We start from the raw sequence: 22,948 nt of genomic DNA on the forward strand, positions 1-22,948 counted from the left end.
GTGAGTGTTAATATTTCACTATGATACCATAAGTAATGAAGTATTCAAATTCTAGATGTAGATCTTCCTTTTGAGGTCTTACTTTTGTATATATAACTTTTAGTTTTCAGTTTTTTTTTTTCTTTAATCAAATTGAATAGATTTTGTGTATTTATTGTCTTTTTATTATATATAATATGATTTTTATCAACAAATTTTATAAATAGGTTGAAATTTTATGTTTGATCACACCTTCTGGTGATGAAAAAATAATACATGCGTTCTTAAAGGTTAAAATACAATACAATTACAAACATTACTTTAAGTTAGGGTATTATATTTATTTATTAGTACGTTAGAATGTTACATTAAGTTAGAGTATTATATTTTTATTTATTATTAATTTAGAATGTTACATATGGATACATATGCTGGTTTAGGGTTAATATAACTTATATATCAAAATAAGAAATAAAAATTAAATTTCTTTTAAGTATACAAGAACAATTTATTTTTTAATATTAAATTTTGAATTAATTATTTTTCATTTTATTTGTTATGAAATTTAATGATATTATCAAAATATTTTTTATTAAGCCGTGCATCACACGGACATAATAAAAAATAGTTCTATCTTTTAAAAGTGGCCAATTTTATAATAATATGTCTAAAGAACAATGCCGAATAAGAACAAAGAAACTCTAAAAACATAGTGTACAAATAAGTATTCAAAGATTTTCCAAATGAAAAAAATACTTCTAACATTTTTTAATCATTGATATTATTTTTAACAATACTTCAAGTCACTAACAAATTAGTACTTATTTTGTTATAATAATTATTAAACTATATAATTATTTATACATATATTTTATAAGTTTTTTCATAAAACCGTGCAACTCATGGGCCTATAACTAGTGTGTGTGTATATATATATATATTATGTATATATTTTGTGTTTAATATTAGTTAGGACATCTTTTTAAAAAAAATTACTTAATGTTTTTTATTCAATAAATTACTCCAATTCATCATATGCCTGGATAAATTGCTCCAAAGTCCAAACTGCACGTGAAAAAAAAAAAGAGATTCTTTTTGTACAGGACTCTTTTATTTTTTAAAGGAAAGTACAGTACTCTTTTTTAAGTACGAAATATGATTTTTTTTTTTTTAGCAAGACTTAGGTACTGTTATTTCTTAAATCTTCCCTTTAAGATTTTACCATATGAATTTTTTTTCATGAGATGAAAGTGTATTTTTTAGTAAAGTAGCCACATGGTTAAATTTTAAGAAAAAACCTAAAGAACAACACCTAAAATATTGTATATAAGTTTTGTTTTCTTTTTTTTTTTTTACCAAAAAAGAAAAGATAATTATTTTTAAAGGTAAAATGATCATATCTTATATATATATATATATATATATATATATATATATATATATATAAAAGATGTATTTTGTTATTATTTTTTACAGCTTTTTCAATTTTTAATAAAAGGTTTTAAAAATGTATAATCATATATTAATCAGACCCATCTTTTTATAAATACAACAAAAATTTAGCTTATATTATCCACTTTATAATAATTGTTCTTTATTATCAAACTAAAATATGAGTTAAGCAAACCTGAACCTTACATATAATATATGCATTATCATTATATAATAGCGTGGGAACGATGCAGCTGTACTAACATTAATTCTAAAAAAATGTTAAACATGTACGAAGAAAATCCGTGTAAAATTGTAAACTACACGGTGAGAGTACCTATCAATATTTCTCGACTAATGCTTTTAGCATTTGGATTGTCTAAACGAATATCTCGTTCTTGTTTCTTTTCTGTATTGGTCCTACACAAAACAAATAACAAAGGTTTACGTACTAGGTTGAAAGCATGCACAAGAAATGAACCGCTGTCATTTGTGGTTGAATATGAATGTCAAATTCACCATTGACATGGACTTTATGCGGTTGAATATATATGAATGTCAATCAATGTAAGAAATACACATTGTAAAGGAAAATTATACAATATATATATTCATAGTTTTTTTTTTTACCAGTATGATATATATCTTTATTAGTAATAGGGTTGATATATAGTAACTTTGTGACATTCATAAGTAACTTATGTCACTTTTTTTATCTTTTAAATATTAACTCATGTCAAATTAAGGTCACAATTTCTAGTGTTATTTATTTTATCACGTTGTGATATATAGGTTAGTAAAAGGGTAGTGTCTTTTATGAAATCTAATGGTAAGTTTCGCCATGTCATATAATAACCCATGTATTTTTTTTATTCATTTTGGATCGATGGTAACATGAACACATATAACAATAACTTTATCACATTTGCTAAAACTCGTGTTACATTGAACAATAACTCCATGATGAATACCATATTGAAGGTCCATAAAATGACACTTCCTGGCTTCCTGCTAATATAAAAGATTTAATGTGGTCAACATAAAGATTTATCCTAATTAATAGTTATTTCATATTTATGTTTATTTTCTTTGTTTAATATTATTAGTGATAATTAAACATCGCACTTTTTTTTTGAGAATAAAATATTTCACTTCTTAAGACTCTAAATTTGAACAATTAATTGTTAATAGGTGTTTAAAGGCCATCAACTGGAATAAAGCGACTAACGCATCTTCTCTTTGTAGAAATAGCCCAAGACTAACGCATCTCCTTTTTGCAGATGATAGCTTACTGTTTTGCAGAGCCTCAATTCAGGAATGCTAATAGATTATGAGCATCCTTGAGACATATGGCAAATGCTTTGGTCAACAAAAACAAAACCACCATCTTCTTTAGTAAATCCACTCCTGATGAAATCAAGAACCACATCAAAATCACACTGGAGGTACCTGAGATAGTGCAATACGAGAAGTATTTGGGACTACCATCTCTAATAGGAAGACACAAGAACGCTAGCTTCAACTTCATAAAGAAGAGGGTGTGGAAAAAACTTCAGGGATGGAAGGAGAAACTTTTGTTGCAGGCAAGGAGGGAAATTCTTATCAAGGCAGTGGTCTAAGCAATACCGACTTACACAATGAGCTATTTTAAGCTCCCTTTGGGACTATGTGCAATCATTGAGAGTCTCACTAGGAAATTTTGGTGGGGGCAAAAAGGAGATAGAAGAAAAGTACATTGGGTGAAGTGAGATACTCTTTGTAAACTTAAATCCGAGGGGGGCATAGGTTTCAAGGACCTAGCTAATTTCAATGATGCACTTTTGGCAAAACAAGCATGGATATTGCTACATCATAAAAATTCCTTATTCTATAGAGTCTTCAAAGCAAGGTTCTTTCCTCATTGTTCCATTTTGGAAGCCCCGTACTCTAACACTGGTTCCTATGCATGGAGGAGTATACTAAAAGGACGGGATCTATTATTAAAGGGTGTACGATGGAGGGTTGGTTGTGGAGAGAAGATAAGTGTGTGGAATGATGCATGGCTACCCTCCCTAACTCAGCCTCGGATCAGCTCACAAGTGGTACAAGGCTTTGAAGACATGAGGGTATCAAACCTCATTGATTCAACTACACATAAGTGGGATAGAAATCTACTGCAAGGATTATTTATTCCACATGAGGCAGAGTTAATTGGAAGTATTCCCATCTGTCCGAATAAGGTAGAGGACGAGGTAGTCTAGCCGTTTACTCCTTCAGGTTGCTACACAGTGAAGTCTGGTTCAAAGTTCCTAGCCACAAAGCAATGTAGAAGCCAACAAATAAGTCATACTCCTAACAATAATGGACTGTGGAAAATGATATAGGGTCTCTTTATCCCAAGTAAGGTTCGTAATTTCCTTTGGAGGGCCTGCCTGAACGCTATTCCTACCAAAAACAACTTGAGATGGAGACATATATTGGATGAGGACACATGTGAACTTTGCAAAGTGGAGGTGGAAGACACATATCATGCATTATGGAGTTGTAACCAGCTTACGCAGATGGGATTCCATCCCTTCCCTCGACTTCAGGCAAGCAAAAACCTTCCCATCAATCCCAAAAGTGCTTGTTTACACACATGAGGAGCAAAGGAATGTAGAGTTTATGGCTATGGTAATGTGGACCATTTGGCACCGTCGAAACCAGGTTCGTACCTCATCCAAAGAGTACCCATTGTCACAAGTATTCCATGCCGCTTCAGAGGCTCTAGCCACATTCCACCAAGCTATCTCGGACGCCCCTAAACAGACCAATCACACCCGCCCAGCCCCAGTCAAATGTTCACCACCTCCATCAGGAAAGATCAAGGTCAATTTTGACAGTGCGTTGTTCAAGGACATAGGGAAAGCTGGATTAGGAGTAATCATCCGAGACAATAATGGGCAAGCAATAGCATCACTGTCTGAACAAGCTAGCATGCCTTTTTCTCCAGACATTGTAGAAGCAATGGCTGCAGCCAGAGCACTGTCCTTCGCTCAAGACCTTGGGTACACTTCTTTCATATTGGAAGGTGATTCGGCCAACATAATAACCACCTTGAGTTCAGATGAGACGTCCTTATCCACATATGGTCACATACTCAGTTCAGGAAAAGATATGATAGGGGCAGACAGTTGTGTTTCCTTCTCCCATGTTTGTCGCTCAGGCAACAGTGTAACGCATAACATAACTAAACATGCTAGATATGTTAGAGGTTTTTCGGTGTGGACAGAGGATGTTTCTTCACACTTGATTTTTATAATTTTTGCCGACTACGGCTAATTTTTTTTCAATAAAATTTGATGTCTTCCTTCTCAAAAAAAAAAAAAAACTGGAATAAGGTCCAATAATTTTAGTCTTTTAGTATTTATTCCCTGTTTTGGATGAATTTATTTTGTTTATTTTTTTATGAGTCCACTTATTTTGTTTATGGTATAAAATTATTATTATTTTTTTGATAAGAGGTATAAAATTATTGTTATACCACCAAAAATATAATACTTTAAAATTTTGTATATTCCCTTTTAATTAAGATAAAAACAAACTGAACAAAAAAGACCCTTGTCACAATCTAAAATAAAATATATTAATTGAATTTTTTAAAAAGAAAGTGTTTGATAGTACAAATTAAAGATAAGAATACTCTCTCTCTCTCATTTAAATAAGTATTTTCATCATTGACCAAAAAAAACAAAAGTATTTCCATCTTTAATCTCTTTTTCTCTCCCAAAAAGCTTTTTTTTTTTTTTTTTTTTCGGTAATTGGTCACTCTAAAACAGGCATGACACATAAGCACTTCTTCTATATCTCAAAAAGCATATCTTATCAATGTCTTAATAATTTTTTTTTTAAAAGCATATCTTGTCGTCGGTCATGCCCTTAAACTTTAGCATGGTTAACACTTAACATTTAAGATGCATAAGTTTATTTCATTTGTTGCATATTATGTTTTATATAACATATACAATTGATGTAAAAAAAATTATTAAATTGATTTTAAGTGAATCTGTCTTAAATTGTGAAGATTGTTGCTATTGGTGATCTTATTTTTAATTTTTTTTTACTGGTCATAAATAAAATATAACTAATAAAAAAAATGGCTTGCTTAAATTTATTGTTTCAGGCCTAAAATTATATCAAGTCAGCCCTAAAGTCACATCTATAATTTATGATATATATAAACTGATGAGTTAAAATCAAATACACCTTATAATTCTAAATATTATATCATAAGCAAATCGTTAATGCGGAAATTACGATCGGCTATTTAGTGGTAATTTAAAAAGCTAATAATGTACATTTATAAGCAAATTAAGAGTCTCAAATACAGAAGCAATAGGCTTGATGTGTGTCAAATATGTATGACGTGTATCAATTATCATTTGCCATGTAATATTGTTTATTTACAATTTCAAAACACTACTTTTACAATTTTAACACTTCATTTTACAATATATCAAACATCAAATATTCTATTTTTTTTACAATTTTATTTAAATATTCTTTCTTTAATATTTTATTCATTCTTTTTATTATTTCTCTCTCCCTCTTTAAAGTAAGCGGGTTCCACATGAATAAAAAAATAATATAAGTTTTATAATTTGTGAACAGTGCAGTTTCAAATTTGAGATTGCACTTTTCATCAATGTCAAATATTATAACATTTAAAACACTCAATGAAAGTGGTTTTTTAGAGTTTGGTGTATCAAGTGCCAAATATTTAGTATTTGACACACTTGATAAGAATGCTCTAAATAATCAGTCACATGTCATATATTGGAAACTTCAAAAGTAACAAATGGAGCTTTAAGTTAGGCTTCTATACGTATATGAGGTATTAGATTAGATGACAGGAATTTTTCTTCTTTTGTTTTTTTGTTTTATGTTTTACCTATAAATCTTATTTTTTTTCTATAATTGATGTTAAATTTTTAAGGCTTATTATTATTATTATTGTCAGAGAGTTCCTATTCAATAGAAATTCTATCTAGCTATTTATTTTGGTATGCTACAAAAAAATAAAGAAAGAAAGAAAGTAGAAGAAACTACTTAGCTATTTGAGACTTGTTAGAATTGAGATGATATTTATAGTTCACTCTTTGGGGGAGCATATTCCTTTGGCATAATGAAAGCATGACCCATCAATTGTAGCATAATGATAGCATCACACATCAATTGAAAATGGCAACTAGACAAATAAAAGGACAACTCAGTAAACAGTAGGGAAGGGGGGCAACTTAGCATTATTTCTTTTTTTTTTTTTTTTCCCGCTGAATAGCATTATTTCTTTTTAATAATTGAGAAATACTGCTATAACATTTTTATAATAAATTCTAAATGATAGGATGTTATTAGGTATTATGAGTGAATAAAAAAGTAATTTAAATTGTGAATTCAAGTTAGAACCAATAACAATTTACTAATTATAACTTTTTATAAAAATACTATATATGTAGCACTTTTCTTTATAATTTGTGGGGGCTTTACTCTTATATTGTGAGTTTTTTTTTTTTTTTAATCTAAGAAGTGTCTTAGACAGTTGTACTTGAAATAGCTTAATGTGGTGTCCAGGCCTCCTGGGCTCATCTTCGTGACCAATTTGGGGCCTATCCCCACCCCGTTTCTCTTTTTATTTGAGTAAATGGGCTGGACCAAAAGTTGGTTATTTTGTTGAATGGATAGTATGATGCAAATAAGGGTGCGTTTGTTTCGACAGTAAAGCAATTTCGGAAAATATTTTCAGCATTTGCGGGTGTTTGGTAACACCGGAAATTTTGGTCAAACGGAAAAGAGGAACCATTGACCGTAAAATTTGCCCTCCCCACTCGGAAAATATTTTCCATGTCTATTTTACCTTCAAATTGAGTTTTCCGTTGGAAAACAGAGAAAGAGAAGGAGAGGGAGAGAGCAACAACCCACACCAGAAAAGAGAGAGAGAGAGCTAGAGGGAGATCGCCGGTGAAGCCAAGACCACGCCGTCCTCAACCCAAAGGCCCGCCGTCGAGCTCGCGCCCGGCGAGATCGAGGCGCAATCTCGCGCCGTCGAGCTCGCGCCCGGCGAGATCAACGCGCGTGATCGCGCTGGCAAGATCGGTGACCCACCGATCTCCCTCTTCCTCCTCCCTGTCTCACCTCCCTCTCTCAGTTTAATTTGATTTGGCCATGGTGTTTTATTTGATTTTTGTTTGTTTAGAAGTTGATGGATTGTAATGTTGTATTATAAAATTTGTTTGGAATGTGAGAAAATGGTTGAGAAAATGTGAGAAATCAGTAAAAAATTTGCATTTTCAGAATGTTACCAAACACTTGAAAATATTTTCCAAAGTATTTTTTAAAATACCACCAAACATCTAAAAATATTTTCCTTTCCCGAAAATATTTTCCTTTCCTGAAAACATTTTCCGGAATTGCTTTACTGTCGAAACAAACGCACCCTAAAGAGCTTGTTGAAAGTTCGAAGAAGGCTAGTGACTATCCCTATTCCTGTAGGCCCATCATGTAAGTTTTCAATCCTTCTCTATTTGTTTAAATAGTTTAACTCTGATTTAGTGCATTTGGAGCAAGTTGTTTGTGAACAATTTAAGTCCGGCTTGAGAAAAAACTAATTTATATTCGTTTCTTTAGAAAATAAGTCAAGTTCAAGTCTTAAATTTAAATTTGATTATTAAAAAAAATCAAGCTCAAACATAATAATTTGTTCATGAACAAACTCTTGAATATGGAAGCTTTTTATATGTATAATTGTTTAAAAATATATTTATATAAACTTGAAATTTGATTATATAAGTTTATCAATAGGTTCATTAGATATTAAATTATTATTTGTAAATTATTGATGATAAAAATAGTCTACTTGCAGTAAAATTCATATAATTTTGAAGAGATAAATAATTGTAGTCATGATTTTATAATATAAATATATAAGAAAAGAATAATTTAATCAAGTAGTTTGTGAACAAGTTCAAGCTTACTTGACAAGAAAAATGACTAAATTTTGAACATAAAATCTTGTTTGGTGATGAATTCGAGTTTTGCTCATGTTCAAAAAAATATTAAATAAATAAATTTTTAATACTCTACTCGACTCGACTCGACTCATTTATAGCCTAGTCATTTTAAAACATGCATACATTTCTTACATTCAATCAAAGCTATCTTTTAAAAGTTAAAACATATGCTTAATTATTTTAGGCATATGCTTAATTGATTTAGACATGTGAGATTTGAGAATTAGCTTAAGTTATGATTATTTTAGCATCTGAAATCCATTTTCGTCTTTTAGTGTTTAAGGAATTAACGAGCTAGTCATGATGCTTGAACTCAGGTCCTCAAGTTCAAGGATCAAGACTAGCTCGTTAATTCCTTAAACACTAAAACACGTAAATGGATTTCAGATTCTCTAAATAGCCTTGTATGCATTTTAAGGTGAAGAATAAAATCTTATTGCCAAATCGATTATTATTTTTTATTTAATTTTGATTTATGGCGAATTAAGCACCTCATGCATATTTGCTGTGGCGGAAGTTAAAACTATAGAACTCATTTTGAGATTTTAAAATGCAACAAATATATATGGTCCGCCTAATAAGTGTTTTAAGAATATTTTTTAATAGATTATTTTAGAAAAATTTTAATATTATTTTTATGAAAAATATAAAAAATTGTTAAAAAATTAATTACTCTTTTTTTTTTCTTCATAAAAACTTGATAAGTGCTGCATTTACAACATTTTCATAACAAATTATAGGTAGTAAGTGATTTTTTGTTCTAATTTGAATTTATTACTTAATATTATGATTGGTTATGAAAATAGGAAAATACTTAGGTACTCTTAGAGTATAGCAAAATTGTACTCCCTCCTCTCATATTCATAGTGAACTCTACTGTAAATTTAATGAGTGGGCGCTAGAGGGAGAACCTTTCACAAAGTACTTAAGAACTACTCAAATTGAAAGATATTGTGCATACAACATTTCTAAGAAGATTTTCTAAAAATACTACGCTTAGTAAATAATTACTAGCCTCATCATGCGTACTCCGCACATGCAATGAGACTTTCATTTATTTATTTTGAGTTTAATGTAATTTCTCAATGTAAATTTATCTATTGTTAATGAGGTTACACACTAAAATTTAAGGTTTGAAATAGAGTAAACTACTGGGTTTAATGTGTCTTAGTTTTTAAGAAAAAATTATATCAAATGTGCATGAAATATATATTTAAATAGAGAGTATACTAATTTTTAGGAAAAAAAATTTCTCAAGTAATTTTTTTTTATTTTTTAAATTATGTCAAATTAAAATTTTAATCATACTTTTTTATTTTTAAGAATAAAAATTATCTAATTCGTGTAGAATATTTTTTTTATATTTTTTAAAATCATAACTATGTTTCTGAATTTTTAATAAGATTATTAAAAGTGCAATCTGTTCAGCCGATAGATCCCCGCGCGCAAAGCCGTAAACCATCGAATCCATCGCCAAAGCCTCTCTCTCTCTCTCTCTCTCTTATTACAGTAAGAAAAGTACCAGCACCAAAGCTCCAGCAAAAACCCTAACCAATGGGCACTCAATCTCAGTTCTTCATCCCACCTTCTAAACCCAATTACTCTTCCCAACTGAAAAACTAACCCCACTTATTATTATTATTATTATAGTAAAGTTAGTTATATAGCCACACTGCACACGCATACAACAGTTAACCCAAAACAATGTCACTCACTCTCCAAAACCTCTTCTCAAACTCCACCTCTCGTTTCACCCTCCATTTCACCACCACCACCACCTCCAATCCCAAAAACACAACCACCGTCTCTCTCCCAATCACCTCTCGCCACGTCACCTCCCCTCTACATTCCCGCCATTATCAATTCCTCCCCCACCACCACCACTACCACTACCACCACCATCATCATCCGACGCTCAGACTCAGAGCCACAACCAAAGACGACGACGACGTCGTCGTAGTCGGCGGCGGCGGAAATTTCAATTTCAACTTGGATTCGTTCCTCTCCGTCGCCGAATTCCTCTGCCTCGCTTCTTCCCTGGTCGGTCTCGCGGCGAATCTTGCGGTGCTCTTGAGCTCGAAGAAGGCGGTGCTGGTGGAATTGGTTGGGAACAAGGTTTGGGCGTGGTGGGGGATTGCGTTGTTGGCCGGTGGAGTCGCGATTGGGTCGTGGATTCGGAGGCGGCAGTGGCGGCGGTTGTGTAGGCAGACTTGGAATACCGGCGGTGGTGGAGTGGTGGAGGTGAATTTGCTGGAGAGGATTGAGAAATTGGAGGAGGACTTGCGGAGCTCCGCTACCATAATTCGGGTCTTATCTAGACAGCTTGAGAAGTTGGGTATAAGGTTTCGGGTCACCCGCAAGACTCTCAAGGATCCTATTGCTGAGGTAATACACACACAAAAAATGTGGTTATTTATGAGTTGCTCTTTTACTATAAACTATGTGATTCAATGAAATGAAAGACAAGAGAATCATGTAACCACTAATCACTTATAGGAAAGTGTAACAAATTGTAAGCTTGAGATTGAAAAAGAAACCAAGGAAGAAAAGTGAATCAATAATTGAGGGCACTTGGTTAATTCACAATGGAGTTTGACTGGTTTTGTTTACCTTTGGTCCCGAGTCTGGAAAAAGGGATGAGGGTTATGATAGGTCGACGGGCAGAGTAAAATTCAGGAACTTTATTGTTATAAATGTGCAATGATTAGTTTGGGATTGCATAGTTTGAGATTAGTGACTATTGTGATTGATTAGTTGATTTGTGGTTGGTTATTTATCAGTTATAAGTTCTGATGCTTTTGTTTGTAGCATCTGGCTATATCTAATTGAACTTTTAATACTTTAAAATAGTTATCTATAGCCCCTTGGTCATACAAAGAGTGCGTAACTATATATACGACTACCTTACTTCAGTATTAGGACGGGGAATTGCTTTTAAAATTATGACCAAACACATTGATATTGGATCTTGTGGTCTACACAGGGAACGGTACAGGGTTTTAAAACTTGTTTCCTATTTATATTTTAATACTCAGTATAACTCATGCTTCCAATTGAGCAGCTTAAGTATTTATTGTATCCACATCACCCCTCCTAAGTCCCCTGATCTTTACAAGACCGACACTAGGTAATAGTAGTTATACAAAATTCAACTCATGTCGAAGCCTATAAATTGCATAATTGTGGCTGAATGTCTGGTGAATACTTGTTCTTATCTTCAATCATTTAAATCTAAACCTTGCAGCGGCCAAAGTAGAACCTTAATTCATAAAATTACATTATGGATGACTTTACCTTGTTGCAGTGCTTAGGTGTAAACCAACATGATTTTGATCATCACCTCACTATCAGCATGTTGCAACTGTTAATGCACATGTGGGTCACCGTTTTTAGATTGATGCTATCTGTTGATGTGGCTTGCATAAGATGCACGAAGTTCAATTGAGGTGCATCACATTACACCTACATAAAAGCCAGTCTTAGCCAATTTGAACAGATCAATAATACACCGACTTTGGAATTCTATTCTTCCATTGGATTCTTAGTTTATGCACCATGTCTAAAAGTCAGAAGCATTGCCGACTCTTAGTATACATATATACAGCAGCCCATTCTCTTACTCTCTCTTTGTCGCCACCCATGGACGTTGGCATATAGTCAAACCACATTAATTCTGGTGTTCTTTGTGTTATTGTTGATTGATTTTTTTTTTTTTTTTTCTTGGATCTTCACTGTTATTGGTTTGAATCCTGGGGGTGCTATTTGCACAACTTTATCTATGATTTTCCTTACGCTTGCTTTAAGCTCTGTTTATTGACAGAGTTTGAAGCTTAAATTCTATTTTGATCCTTGTCCCTCTGAAGATTGAAGTGGAGATAAGTATGAGTGTCATGTAACTCTTGTAGGGTGAAAATTGTTTCCGAACATAGCGAATGTTAGGCCCTACAACTTTTGGTGCTGAAGAAGGCAAGAATTATATGTGCAAACTTGCAAAGTTATATTTATAAAAACACAGGCATTTGATTATTTCAAAACAATTTTTTTTTTTTTTTGCATATCTTAAATATTTCGTATTCCAGGTATGCTGCTTTTGTGTAGGTTAATTTTTATTATCCTGAATTGTGCACACATTATATAGTGGCTGATTTAAGATTGGGGATGTAGATATGTGAGAATGTTGGCAATAGATCTATCAGACTGGCGGTATAATTCTAGTAAGATCAGACATGCTTTCCTGGTGCATAATTTGACTACCAAGAAATAAATATTTCATAATATTAGTTCCATATAGAGAGGATATCGTGTAATATTATATGAGGCTTTAGTTGGTGTTTGTTCCCAGAGTTACACTGGGTATAGAACTTCAGGCACTAGAATTCATGTTTGCTGTTCACAGTACTAAACAAGAAGTTTTCACGGCGTATTCCAGTTGGTGCCTAAACAACCGAGCATTGATTTAGTTGGTTTTGGAGTATTTAAAGAGGCAGTACTGAGCCTAGGACAATGTGAGTCTTTGGGAGTTGATGGTTGAAGTTAAACTTGGATGGAACTGAAGAAGGCATAATGGCATATAAGGGACCTGGCCTTTTGTACCAGGCATGGCTTTTTGACTGGTTGGCTTGTTGAGGATGCTAACCCATATAATTGGTGTAAGGAACTGTGGGTAATGACAAAATATTATATTCCAAACTTGTTTGGTGGTAACTTATTTTACTACTTCAATTCTCCAGATTCTCATTTGCTGTAACTTCTGACTCAACTCAACTCAACTCAACTCATTTGTCACAACTTCTAACCATTTGTTTAAATCTTAAAGACTGCAGCTCTAGCTCAAAAGAATTCAGAGGCCACTCGAGCATTAGCAGTGCAAGAAGACATTCTAGAAAAGGAGCTTGTTGAAATTCAAAAGGTGCTTCTGGCTATGCAGGTATATGTAACAACACACGCACACACGCACACACGCATGTTAACAATGAGGATATGATATTTGCTTAATATTGTAATGAGTAAGGGGAAGTTTACTAGTAGAGATTTGGGGTAGTAGAAAACTAGAAATTGTAAATGAACTAGAGATATGCAAGATTTGATATCAATATTGGTGGATTGTTTGTTTATCTCCAAGTCCTTTGAATATTTGTTTGTAAGTTTATTCTTCTTGATTTGCGGATGCACATGTTTTGGAGTCTGAAATTGCATATCAATATCATTGATGATTAGATCAATGGCTTGCAGCCATAATGTATGTTATTTCTTGAAGCTAATTTTAGGTGCTGAAAATGCTTTTAATTTGACTTTAGTTCTGTGTATGATCTGTAGGAGCAGCAGCAAAAACAACTTGAGCTGATTCTTGCAGTTGGAAAGGCAGGGAAGCTATGGGAAAGCAAACGGGAGCAAAATGAAGAACAAAATACAATTGAAACAAGCAATTTGGCTGAAGAGGGGTTAAAATGGAAGGAAACCCAACAAATTTAAGCCTTAATACAAGCGAGTAATCAACTTATGATTTTGAAGCAACAATTCCTAAAGGAAATTTTCCTAAGACGATTGGGCGTGCTGGATACGATCATAGGTATGTCATAGGGGCATTGTTTTTTTCATCCTGGGAAACGTCCCTGGTCTTTTAAAACACCATTATGGAGGTTGTAGGAAAAACAACAAAGGGAGAATAAATTGGAGATGTACTTATATTTTTTGTTATCATGGCATACCAATGAGATACAGAGATGGTTCTTCCTGCTCGCACTTGTATTTGTTATTGGAGGTCGTAGATTGATATATGTGGTGATATTCGGTCTCTCGTTAATCATATTGCGAGCTCATTCCATTTGTTCTAAAGATTTGCTATTGAGTCCTTCCTATTGTTCTTACTTTGTATTAGTTACTGAGTTGATAATTGTGATGACAGACTCGGATTCAATACCATAATCCTTAATGCAAGAAAAATTCTTACAGGAAGGTTTTTCCCCAAGTGGTGTGAAAATTTGCTAAACCATACATTTTGCTAATGATTTCTGGACTATCACCTTTGCAGTTGATAATTTTAAATTCCATTGTGGGAAATGCTATGGCATCAATGATTGAGCGGATTACCCCTCCACTTTCTAATCTGATTGGAAATTTAATATAACTTCGTACCCATTGAAGAATCAATGTCATGGGTTCACAAAGTGTGGAATTCAAATAGGCGATGCCAACGGTTTAAGCTCTCGTCATGAGAACCAATAGTCCTTGAATCGAAACAAAATCATAAAATTGGGCTGATCCATCTCTCTTTGAGTCTAGTCCAGTACTACTATTAGGGTCAAAGTACAAACAACGGTCAGTCTCAGACGCTAGTACCATTTGATAACCGGCTAGTACCGTTTGATAACCGTTTAGCACCACAACAGTGAGCGCCAAAAAAATATGAAAAGAGGAAGAACTTATTAAGAAGCTAGAACAAGTACGGAGAGAACACTATCTAGAAATAATGGAATCTCGTCATCCAATCCCGACTCTAATCGCTTTGTCGCCAATCTCATTCTCCTCTTCAACTGGACTTGGTAATATCCTCAATCACACTCCTACCCTACCATTACCAACTTCTAGGTTTCACTTCGTAAATAACAATGTGTAATTTACCATTCATAATATAATGTATACTTGTATGGTGCTTCACACTTTATTTCTATGATCAAGTATGTTGGAAAATTCAAGCACTAATCAGATTTTGAAAAACCATAATGTGCTTCCTTCTTAAGGCCTAATTTAATTATTCATTTTCGAGCATGCTACCTCTACTTTCATTCTTTGGAAATTGATTAATGTTCAAGAATCAAGATACAACCAACCGCGAGGAGGAGAACTTGACATGACCAAGAAGTGCCCTTTAGTCTCTCAACTTATGCCAAAGGTGAGTTTTAGTTTGCTGATTATACTCTGTGATCACAATCATAGTTTATTGGATTTTTATATTTATTTTATTATTACTAGCCATGTGGATCTCCAACACTCTATTCAACAATCTTTTAGTATTGCAATGGAGTTTAATAAATACTCAGGACAACCTGTATTTATTTGATTTGTTTAATCTACTGAAAGAATCTTTAAAAAAAAAAAAAAAAAAAAAAAAACTTTCTAAACTGCCCTCTCCTCCCTTTCAAATTATCTCAAAATCCTAACAGCAAAGCATTTGCCTGGGTTCCATTATTGCCTATACTCTTTGCTTCCCGTTCTTCTTCTTCTTCAATGTTAAAAGTTGGGAGATTCTTTGGAGCTGCAATGGCTTCCATTGCAGGATCCAATGTCCTTCCTGTCAAATCTGTTGGGAAGTTTGGACCTCAATCCACATTGAAAAGCTTATTTTCTTCATCTGGTAACCATTTTTTTTTATTAAAAATAAAAATTTTCAGCAAAAATTAGCTTGAAAAAAAAAAAATCAGAAAACTGTTGTAACTTGTAATGCCTCCTAAATTTTAGTAATTTTAAATTTCTAATAGTTTTTAACTCAATTATAGAGTTTTCCTCCAATTATTCAAAAAACAAAAAAAAATAAATGGAGCTTATCAACTTGTGACACTGTTGCAAACCCCATACCATTTTCTGATCTGTCCTTGGGATATCAACTAAGATGTTTAAATGATAATGATAAGTGTTAGAGGTTTATCTATGTCATTCTGCCTTTTTTTCCCCTCCTCAAAAATAAAATATCTTTGTGACTTTGGCTTCAAATAAATTTATATTTTGATTAAAGTTTCCACTGTTTTTGCAGGTCCTTATCAAAATTTTGTTGATAGTTCTTGGCAGCTTGATTGTGATAATGAGACATATGCTGGTTTGTTGCCAACTAATTTTGAAAGCACGCCTATGGTTGGGTTGGATGCAATGAAACACGCAAATTCTACCCTTGAGGATTTTGTAAGTACAAAGCACAACCTATCAGAGTAATTTTGCTGCTTTTTGAAACCTCAGGGTTTAATTTGTTACACCCCCTAAATTATAGGGTTTCCCAAAATTCTTTGATTGAATCAACTATCACAAGTGCAGCCCTTGACTTTATCTATTTGTAATGTCCAACTTAATAGAAAACATTGTATTATATTATTGATCATCCTCATTGTTCAATGTTGTCTGCAACGTAGCTTGAATGCACAATCTTGTGGATAAATGTGCTGTCTCGTTCCTTTTATTTGTCAAATATATTTGTATGCCTGCTGGAAAAATTTATCTATATCTAATTGTTTCATGAGCTAAAGCATATCCATGTAGCAGTGCAGGTCCTATTTTATGTTTCACGGAATGGACGTAAACAGACCACAGTCAATATTCAAATATTTACCTGTGCTTTCTTTCACAGGAAGTTTTCTTTATCAGGTAACAATCTTGAAGAAATTTTATGCTCAGTTATTTTTGACGTGGAGAAACAATAAAGAATTTTGATTTTGTTGAACTGGTAAATGGGATATCTAGGATGGTATTTTTCTATCGAAATTACTTGCACAAGGAAACAGAAATTGCTGTTTTTACAAAGGAATGTCTTTCCCTTTGTGTTTCCTCCCATTTAATACTTGCCTTGTGGTTGTGGAGTAATGAAATTACCCTGGAACATGTTCAAATGTGATTTGCATTACTATGATAACAACAACAACCAAGCCTTAGTTCCAAAATTTTGGGGTTGACTATAGATCCTCAATAGACTAAATAGAGTCTGCCACACTTATTAGTTTCCATCTTCCTTCTTATTCTCCTTAACTGACATGTCATTTTTACAACTTTCACTAATGTTATTGTGGTAAGTTAATCTATATATTTAGCTATCATCTATTTGCTTTGTTTTCTTCCTCAACATTTATGGTTTTGATTATGCAGCTGGATTGTTTAAATGAGAAGATACTGAATCTACACACCAGTGGAGTTTCTGTTTCAGAAAGAGGATGCAAGGTGATAATACATATAATTCTTTGGGACATCACTAAAAGTATCTTCTAACCTTCTAATTAGCTTTCACTTCACTGATATAATTCCATTTGAGATACAGGAAGGACATCAGAGATTGATTACTACGATCACAGGTGCACTTCAAAGCAACCCATTTAGACCACTTACGGGTCTACTTGAATTTCATGGTCTTTTGACAGAGAGGTACATTTCCTTGCCGACAATATTTTGTTTATACAAATGAAAAACTTTACCCTATGGAGAGAGGGAGATGGGGAGAAAGGATAGGGGAAGGTGGCTGGAATGTGATAATTTTGCAGTAGCCCGCTCCTCTCCTCTCTCCCTTCATCTCCCTCCCTTCAAAACATACCCTTGAAGTTTGAGTTGATATATATATATATATATATATATATATATATATATATATAATTTTTTTTTTCTATTTTTGTTCAATGGGTTTAGGATAAGAGAAGAATTTAAGTCTGCAGAAGAGTATTGGCCTTTGGAAAGAAAGCTTTGTAGTGCACTAATGAACAAAGAGGAGGTTTGTCTATCATTGGGGTCCTTTTTGTCCAAAGTAATATAGTTATTGTGGGCTCTTTTTTGTTGGTAAGTTAGACATGCACACAGTGAGTCTTAAACCCGTGACCTCACCCTCCACCTATCACTTGTAAAGAGAGAAAGTGACAATTGAGATGGAGTTCATTAGCGATTATTGTGGCTAAAAAGTATTACTATTACTAGTACTAGTAGTACTAGTACTAGTATTATGATGTTGCTTTGTATTATGCTAAAAATGTTTTTGGAAATTGGCAGACATTTTACCACAAAATTTCTGTATATTTAATAATTTGGGTAATTCATTTGCAAACATAGAATGTGACCACAAGTTACTCATCATTTGAATCTATGAAGTCCATCAGTTCTGTGCTTAAGCAAATTAGTAAATGTATACGTTCTTATATTTTGTATTATACTTTCTGGGTAAGGTGAGGTACAGATTACAGAAGTCAAGGGGGGAACTAGAGTGATAATAATGTCTAAGGCTCCTCTAGACACAAGGAGTTTTATGAGAACCCTGATCTACATAGTAGATTATACCCTTGACCCTTAAGGAAATGGGCTCCATTGGAAAATTTAGTCTCTTGGTTGAATCAATTTGCTTATTTTGTGCATCTAAATGGCTTTATAACAAACATCTTTTAGTTTGCATTACATGCTTAATTCCGTTTTTACTCATCAAAATATGTACAAAAGTTGAGGAAAAAAGATTCTAAAAAAAAAAAGACTTAGGAAAAAAAAATGAAAGAATGAATGAAAAAAGAGGTTAATTTCTTTATCTTCATTTAGGATATTGGTGTGAGGGCTTTACCGTTAAGTGTATGGAACTTGGATTATTTATTTTAAATCAATTGTTTACATTTTGTGCATGCCCTACATGAGGAGTTCAAAGGTTAAGGATAAGAGAACCACAAGGCAATTTTTTTTCAAAGAAATCTTTGGACTTCCAAGATTTTTTATAAAATTAAGACACACACACACAAACAGAAGGGGGAAGATATCTTTGGCATTAACAATTCAAAATTCCATAAACAACTTTAAACTTTCATACTATTGCTAAGCTTTCAATCAGGTATTATATTTTAATTTCGCATTTTATTAATACTTAAATTTATTTCTGAATGCCTATAGAACAGAGGAGAGTTGTTTGGGACACACAAAAGTGAATAGCAGATTGCTATGCATATAATATCAATTCAAACAATGTGCCTGCTGCTCAAAATTACATACCAATTATTTTAGAGAATGGATAAATTAAATTGGATGATATTTTGAGAACTTTGTGATTAGCGAACTGAGATCTTTCATGCAAAAAAGAGAGAGATAAATATGGTTTCAAATATATATTTGTGTCAGTGACATTGAGATATGGTGCATATAATGCAATGAGAAATTTTATCAATTAAAGAGGAAAAAGTTCTTAGTAAAAACAAGATACAGTTGGAGAGAGAGAGAGAGAGAGAGATTTTCATTTTCTAGCACAGATTGTTTTTGGTCCAACTGTGTCTTGTATATATATGTGTGTGCGCGTGCGCTTGCACCTATGTGTGAAAATAGAGTCCATATACACTGAATTTACCATTTCATTTTTTTTTTTTTTTTTTGTATTTATTATACTGTAAATTAGTTCCCTATGGACTGAAATTGTTATGCTATTTCTCTTGTTGTCTTGTCACTTTAATATAAGGTATTGTGAATCTAATACTTCCAAATTTCTAAACTTGTGGAAATGCTTTCTTAGAATTCTCTCTAAAATTTGAAGGACTTATATTACAGAGGGTAATAGGTATGGCCAAAGTTTTTCATTTTACATTTTGGTTGAATTTTTTCTACCCAGATCTCCATTGAAGATGTGATGAGGGCAATTCATCTAAAATCATCTGATTATCGAATTCTAAATCTTCTTCTATATCAGTTGAGAGCAGAAAAGGTGAATAACTATTATCTGTTCATTTACTTCTTTCTTTATATATATATTCACGGGTTACGATCTCTCAATTGCTGAAATATTTTCCAAAATGCTTAAAGCAGTGTGGTTGCCCTTCTAATTTCTGTCCAACAAAATTGATATTATCCTGTAATTTTTAGTGTGATGCAACTATTACACTTCTGATGTAATATGTCTTCCATTGTCCTTCAAGTCTTTGGGGCAAGCATATTTCATAAGTTAAAATTGTGTTTTCTTTGAGCTGTTTTGAAGGTTAATGATTTGCATATGGAATTTCTATCAGTCACAGAATTCCTGGTGGAGGTATCCGATGACCTGTAAGTACTTCTCTTTTCATTTCTTTCCATGCATTTTTTCTAATTCATTGTGGAAAGTTTTAGTGGACAATGTTTTACCCTATGATTGGTATCAGCTCTTTCTCTTTTCTATATGATCTCTATTTCTGTGTCAAAGAACAGTGCACTGCTTGAGATGACAGAACTATGCCCGGCTACTTCCATACATCTGAATCTGCATTTGCTTTCAATCTATTTAGGTTGCTCAAGTAGAGTAGATGACTAAGAATTTTGCTGCATTTTCAGGCAAATGCTTGTTTATTATGTTTTCAGTGTGATAACTAATGCTATTACTTTTCAATGTTGAAATATTGTGGCAAGTGTGATGCTAGTTTTACTCAATACTGAGGTGACACAAAATGTGTAGGATTGACTATGAGGTCAGTTCTTATATCATTGTCATGGTTTCTAACTATTCTGTTCTCATTTTAATTAATCCAACTCTTACTCCATAAACTATGGTTTTCCATGCAGGATGATGTACTAAAGAACAGTTTCAATGTTTTGCGTATGTTCGTCAAAATATATGGAGCTTCAAGAGCCCCCACTATGCTGGTGAGTATGCCAAGCAGTTTAGCTAGGCACACTGACTCCATTGCCACATGGAGCATCAACACACTTGTCTATAAATCACTTTGAATATTTATTTCCACGCAATTTTGAAATTACAGTATATTGGGATTATATCTCTGCCATCAACTTTGATTTTTATTTACAGTGCATTATCTTGAAAACTTACTAGGTTGTCTTTAGGTGATCAACATACTTGGCTACTCTTATTTCTTGAGTACTAAATTATGAATGTTACCTTGGTCATGTTGCTCTAGTTTTATTCAAAATGTTTTTTCCTAGCAATCTTTTTGGTAAACTTTCATTTTCCCCCCTCAGGTGAAATACATTACTGAGGCTGAGCAGAAGTATGACAGTTTATTGAAAACCTTGGATCCCCAACTAGCTTTGAATTACCAGAAGAGACGTGATGAAGTCATTGAAGAAGGTGGTTTGTGAATCTGGACGCTTTGATAAGATTAAATCAATTAGACTGACTATCTTTCTTCTCTTACCATAATTTATCTGTAATTTGAATTTTCTTTAGGTGGGAAGATACATGGACACGATCTTCGAACATGGAGCATGCCAAATGTGATTGTAGATGAGGAATTGTACCGCTCTAATTTCACAAATTCTAAATGAACAGACATATCTGGGTAGAGATGGTTGAATAAAAAGGGCTGAAATCTCCAGACCAGACTTTTACCATCTGATTGATGTAACCTGCGATTTTAATCCATGTTTTTTAATTATGTTCATTTCCAACTGGTATGTACCTTACCAGTGCATAATTCGGTGCATTGTAACTCCCTGTTCCATATAGGCTGAAATACCCTACAGGACCATGCCATGGTGTTTTGGACATTTCGGCCTTTTCCAACCATTCCATTTGAAAACTCTATTTTAGCCCAGAATAGAACATGGGTCTAGTTGAAATATATATATATATTCCAAATAGTAATCAAATTATTATTTTAATGACCAATCCAAAACAGTATTAAAAACTCTGATTTAAACCCTTTTGTGTTAATCTCTTTTAATTTTTTTTCCCCCAGGATTCAACTCTAATCTCTTTCAAGTAGATGGAAGCAGAGGATTTGCAAAAGCAAATTAAAGACAAACAAGTTTTAGAGAACAAAAACCTCATCAAATAAAATATCGGGCTGATGGGCAACTGCTTGCTACAACATTTTGCCCATTTCTTTACAACTCTAATGCTCTGTTTGGATGTTAGAGAAAGGAGGGGAGTAGAGTAGAAGGAGGAAGAGTAATTAAATTACTTTGTTTAGAAGTTTTTTAAGGAATGAAGAGCGGAGATTTGGAGGGTTTTTAACTACTTTTAACTTCTCATTTTTAATTCTCCCAAATTAGAGAGATTTGAAGAGAGCGTAGAGTACATAAATTATTAACCAAATGAATTACTCAACTTACCCTTACTGTATTAACAAAATTAATCATAGATTAATGTTGCAAGTCCATTTTTAAATATGGGTAAATTTGTCTATTTAAAAATATTTAATAATTTCCTCTCATTTCCATCCTAATTTTTAAAACATCTAAACAAAAAGAGGAGCTAATTACTCCCCTCCCCCTTTCTTAATTTTAAAAACATCCAAACAAAGTGGAGGATAACCATTCCCCTCTACTCTCCTCCCAAGTCCCCATTACTCTCCTCCTTCTCTAAACTTCCAAACAGGCCATAAATAATAAAAGATTGTCACAAACTCCAACATGAGAATTTCACAAGCTAACTATCAAAATCATCCACTACATGGCAAATACAAGCGACTAGAGCTAGAGAGAGAGAGAGAGCAATGGCGGCTTCAGGAATTTTCTTCAGGGTGGTTATTAAGAAACTTAAATTATACAAAATCTAATAAAAATTTTTAATATATTGATAAAAAAAAATACGCAAATACATAAAATCTTACAATTTCCTTCTACGAATTTTCTTATTTTGAAATTGTTGTATGATAGTCTTATTATCAATACTACAAACTACATCTCAATCAAAATTTTATTTAAATAATTTTTTTAGGGTTTTTTCTTTTTGTTTGTAAGGACCTAATATATTGTTAAAGTGGCCAAAGTTTAAGCGCACAGTTTGACTACAAACTTAGTTTTAGCCTGAGACTACAATTCTCACTAAACAAATTCACATGGTTATATATTTTGAAAATCTAACCGTTGAATTGCGTGTT

General features: G+C 32.9%; 3 protein-coding genes across 6 annotated transcripts; all 3 read left to right on the forward strand.

Annotated features, from left to right (window-relative positions):
- Nucleotides 1-3,918: 3,918 nt before the first annotated feature.
- Nucleotides 3,919-4,710, forward strand: LOC142625472 (uncharacterized). Its single transcript, XM_075799121.1, has one exon. The coding sequence runs from the start codon at nt 3,919-3,921 to the stop codon at nt 4,708-4,710; it is 792 nt and encodes a 263-aa protein (XP_075655236.1).
- A 5,165-nt stretch (nt 4,711-9,875) lies between these two features.
- On the forward strand, nt 9,876-14,270 carry LOC142626506 (uncharacterized). Its single transcript, XM_075800344.1, has 3 exons — nt 9,876-10,820; nt 13,252-13,362; nt 13,752-14,270. The coding sequence occupies exons 1-3, from the start codon at nt 10,140-10,142 to the stop codon at nt 13,905-13,907; spliced, it is 948 nt and encodes a 315-aa protein (XP_075656459.1). The 5' UTR covers nt 9,876-10,139; the 3' UTR covers nt 13,908-14,270.
- Nucleotides 14,271-15,248: 978 nt separating this feature from the next.
- On the forward strand, nt 15,249-21,666 carry LOC142623994 (uncharacterized). 4 transcript variants are annotated; one of them, XM_075797486.1, is made up of 12 exons: nt 15,249-15,327; nt 16,186-16,331; nt 16,683-16,787; nt 17,283-17,354; nt 17,452-17,555; nt 17,814-17,895; nt 19,750-19,842; nt 20,113-20,176; nt 20,556-20,575; nt 20,670-20,750; nt 21,084-21,192; nt 21,292-21,666. In XM_075797486.1, exons 2-12 carry the CDS (start codon nt 16,281-16,283, stop codon nt 21,387-21,389), a joined length of 879 nt encoding a protein of 292 aa, XP_075653601.1. In that variant the 5' UTR covers nt 15,249-15,327; nt 16,186-16,280; the 3' UTR covers nt 21,390-21,666. The 4 variants fall into 4 exon arrangements, with proteins under 4 accessions (XP_075653601.1, XP_075653599.1, XP_075653597.1 ...); XM_075797484.1 differs by lacking the exon at nt 15,249-15,327 and adding an exon at nt 15,531-15,789 and having other exon boundaries at nt 20,113-20,177; nt 20,563-20,575; XM_075797482.1 differs by lacking the exon at nt 15,249-15,327 and adding an exon at nt 15,531-15,789.
- The last annotated feature ends 1,282 nt before the right edge of the window (nt 21,667-22,948 follow it).

Source organism: Castanea sativa, chromosome 2 (assembly GCF_040712315.1).
Source record: "Castanea sativa cultivar Marrone di Chiusa Pesio chromosome 2, ASM4071231v1".
In the NCBI taxonomy this organism is placed as follows: domain Eukaryota; kingdom Viridiplantae; phylum Streptophyta; class Magnoliopsida; order Fagales; family Fagaceae; genus Castanea; species Castanea sativa.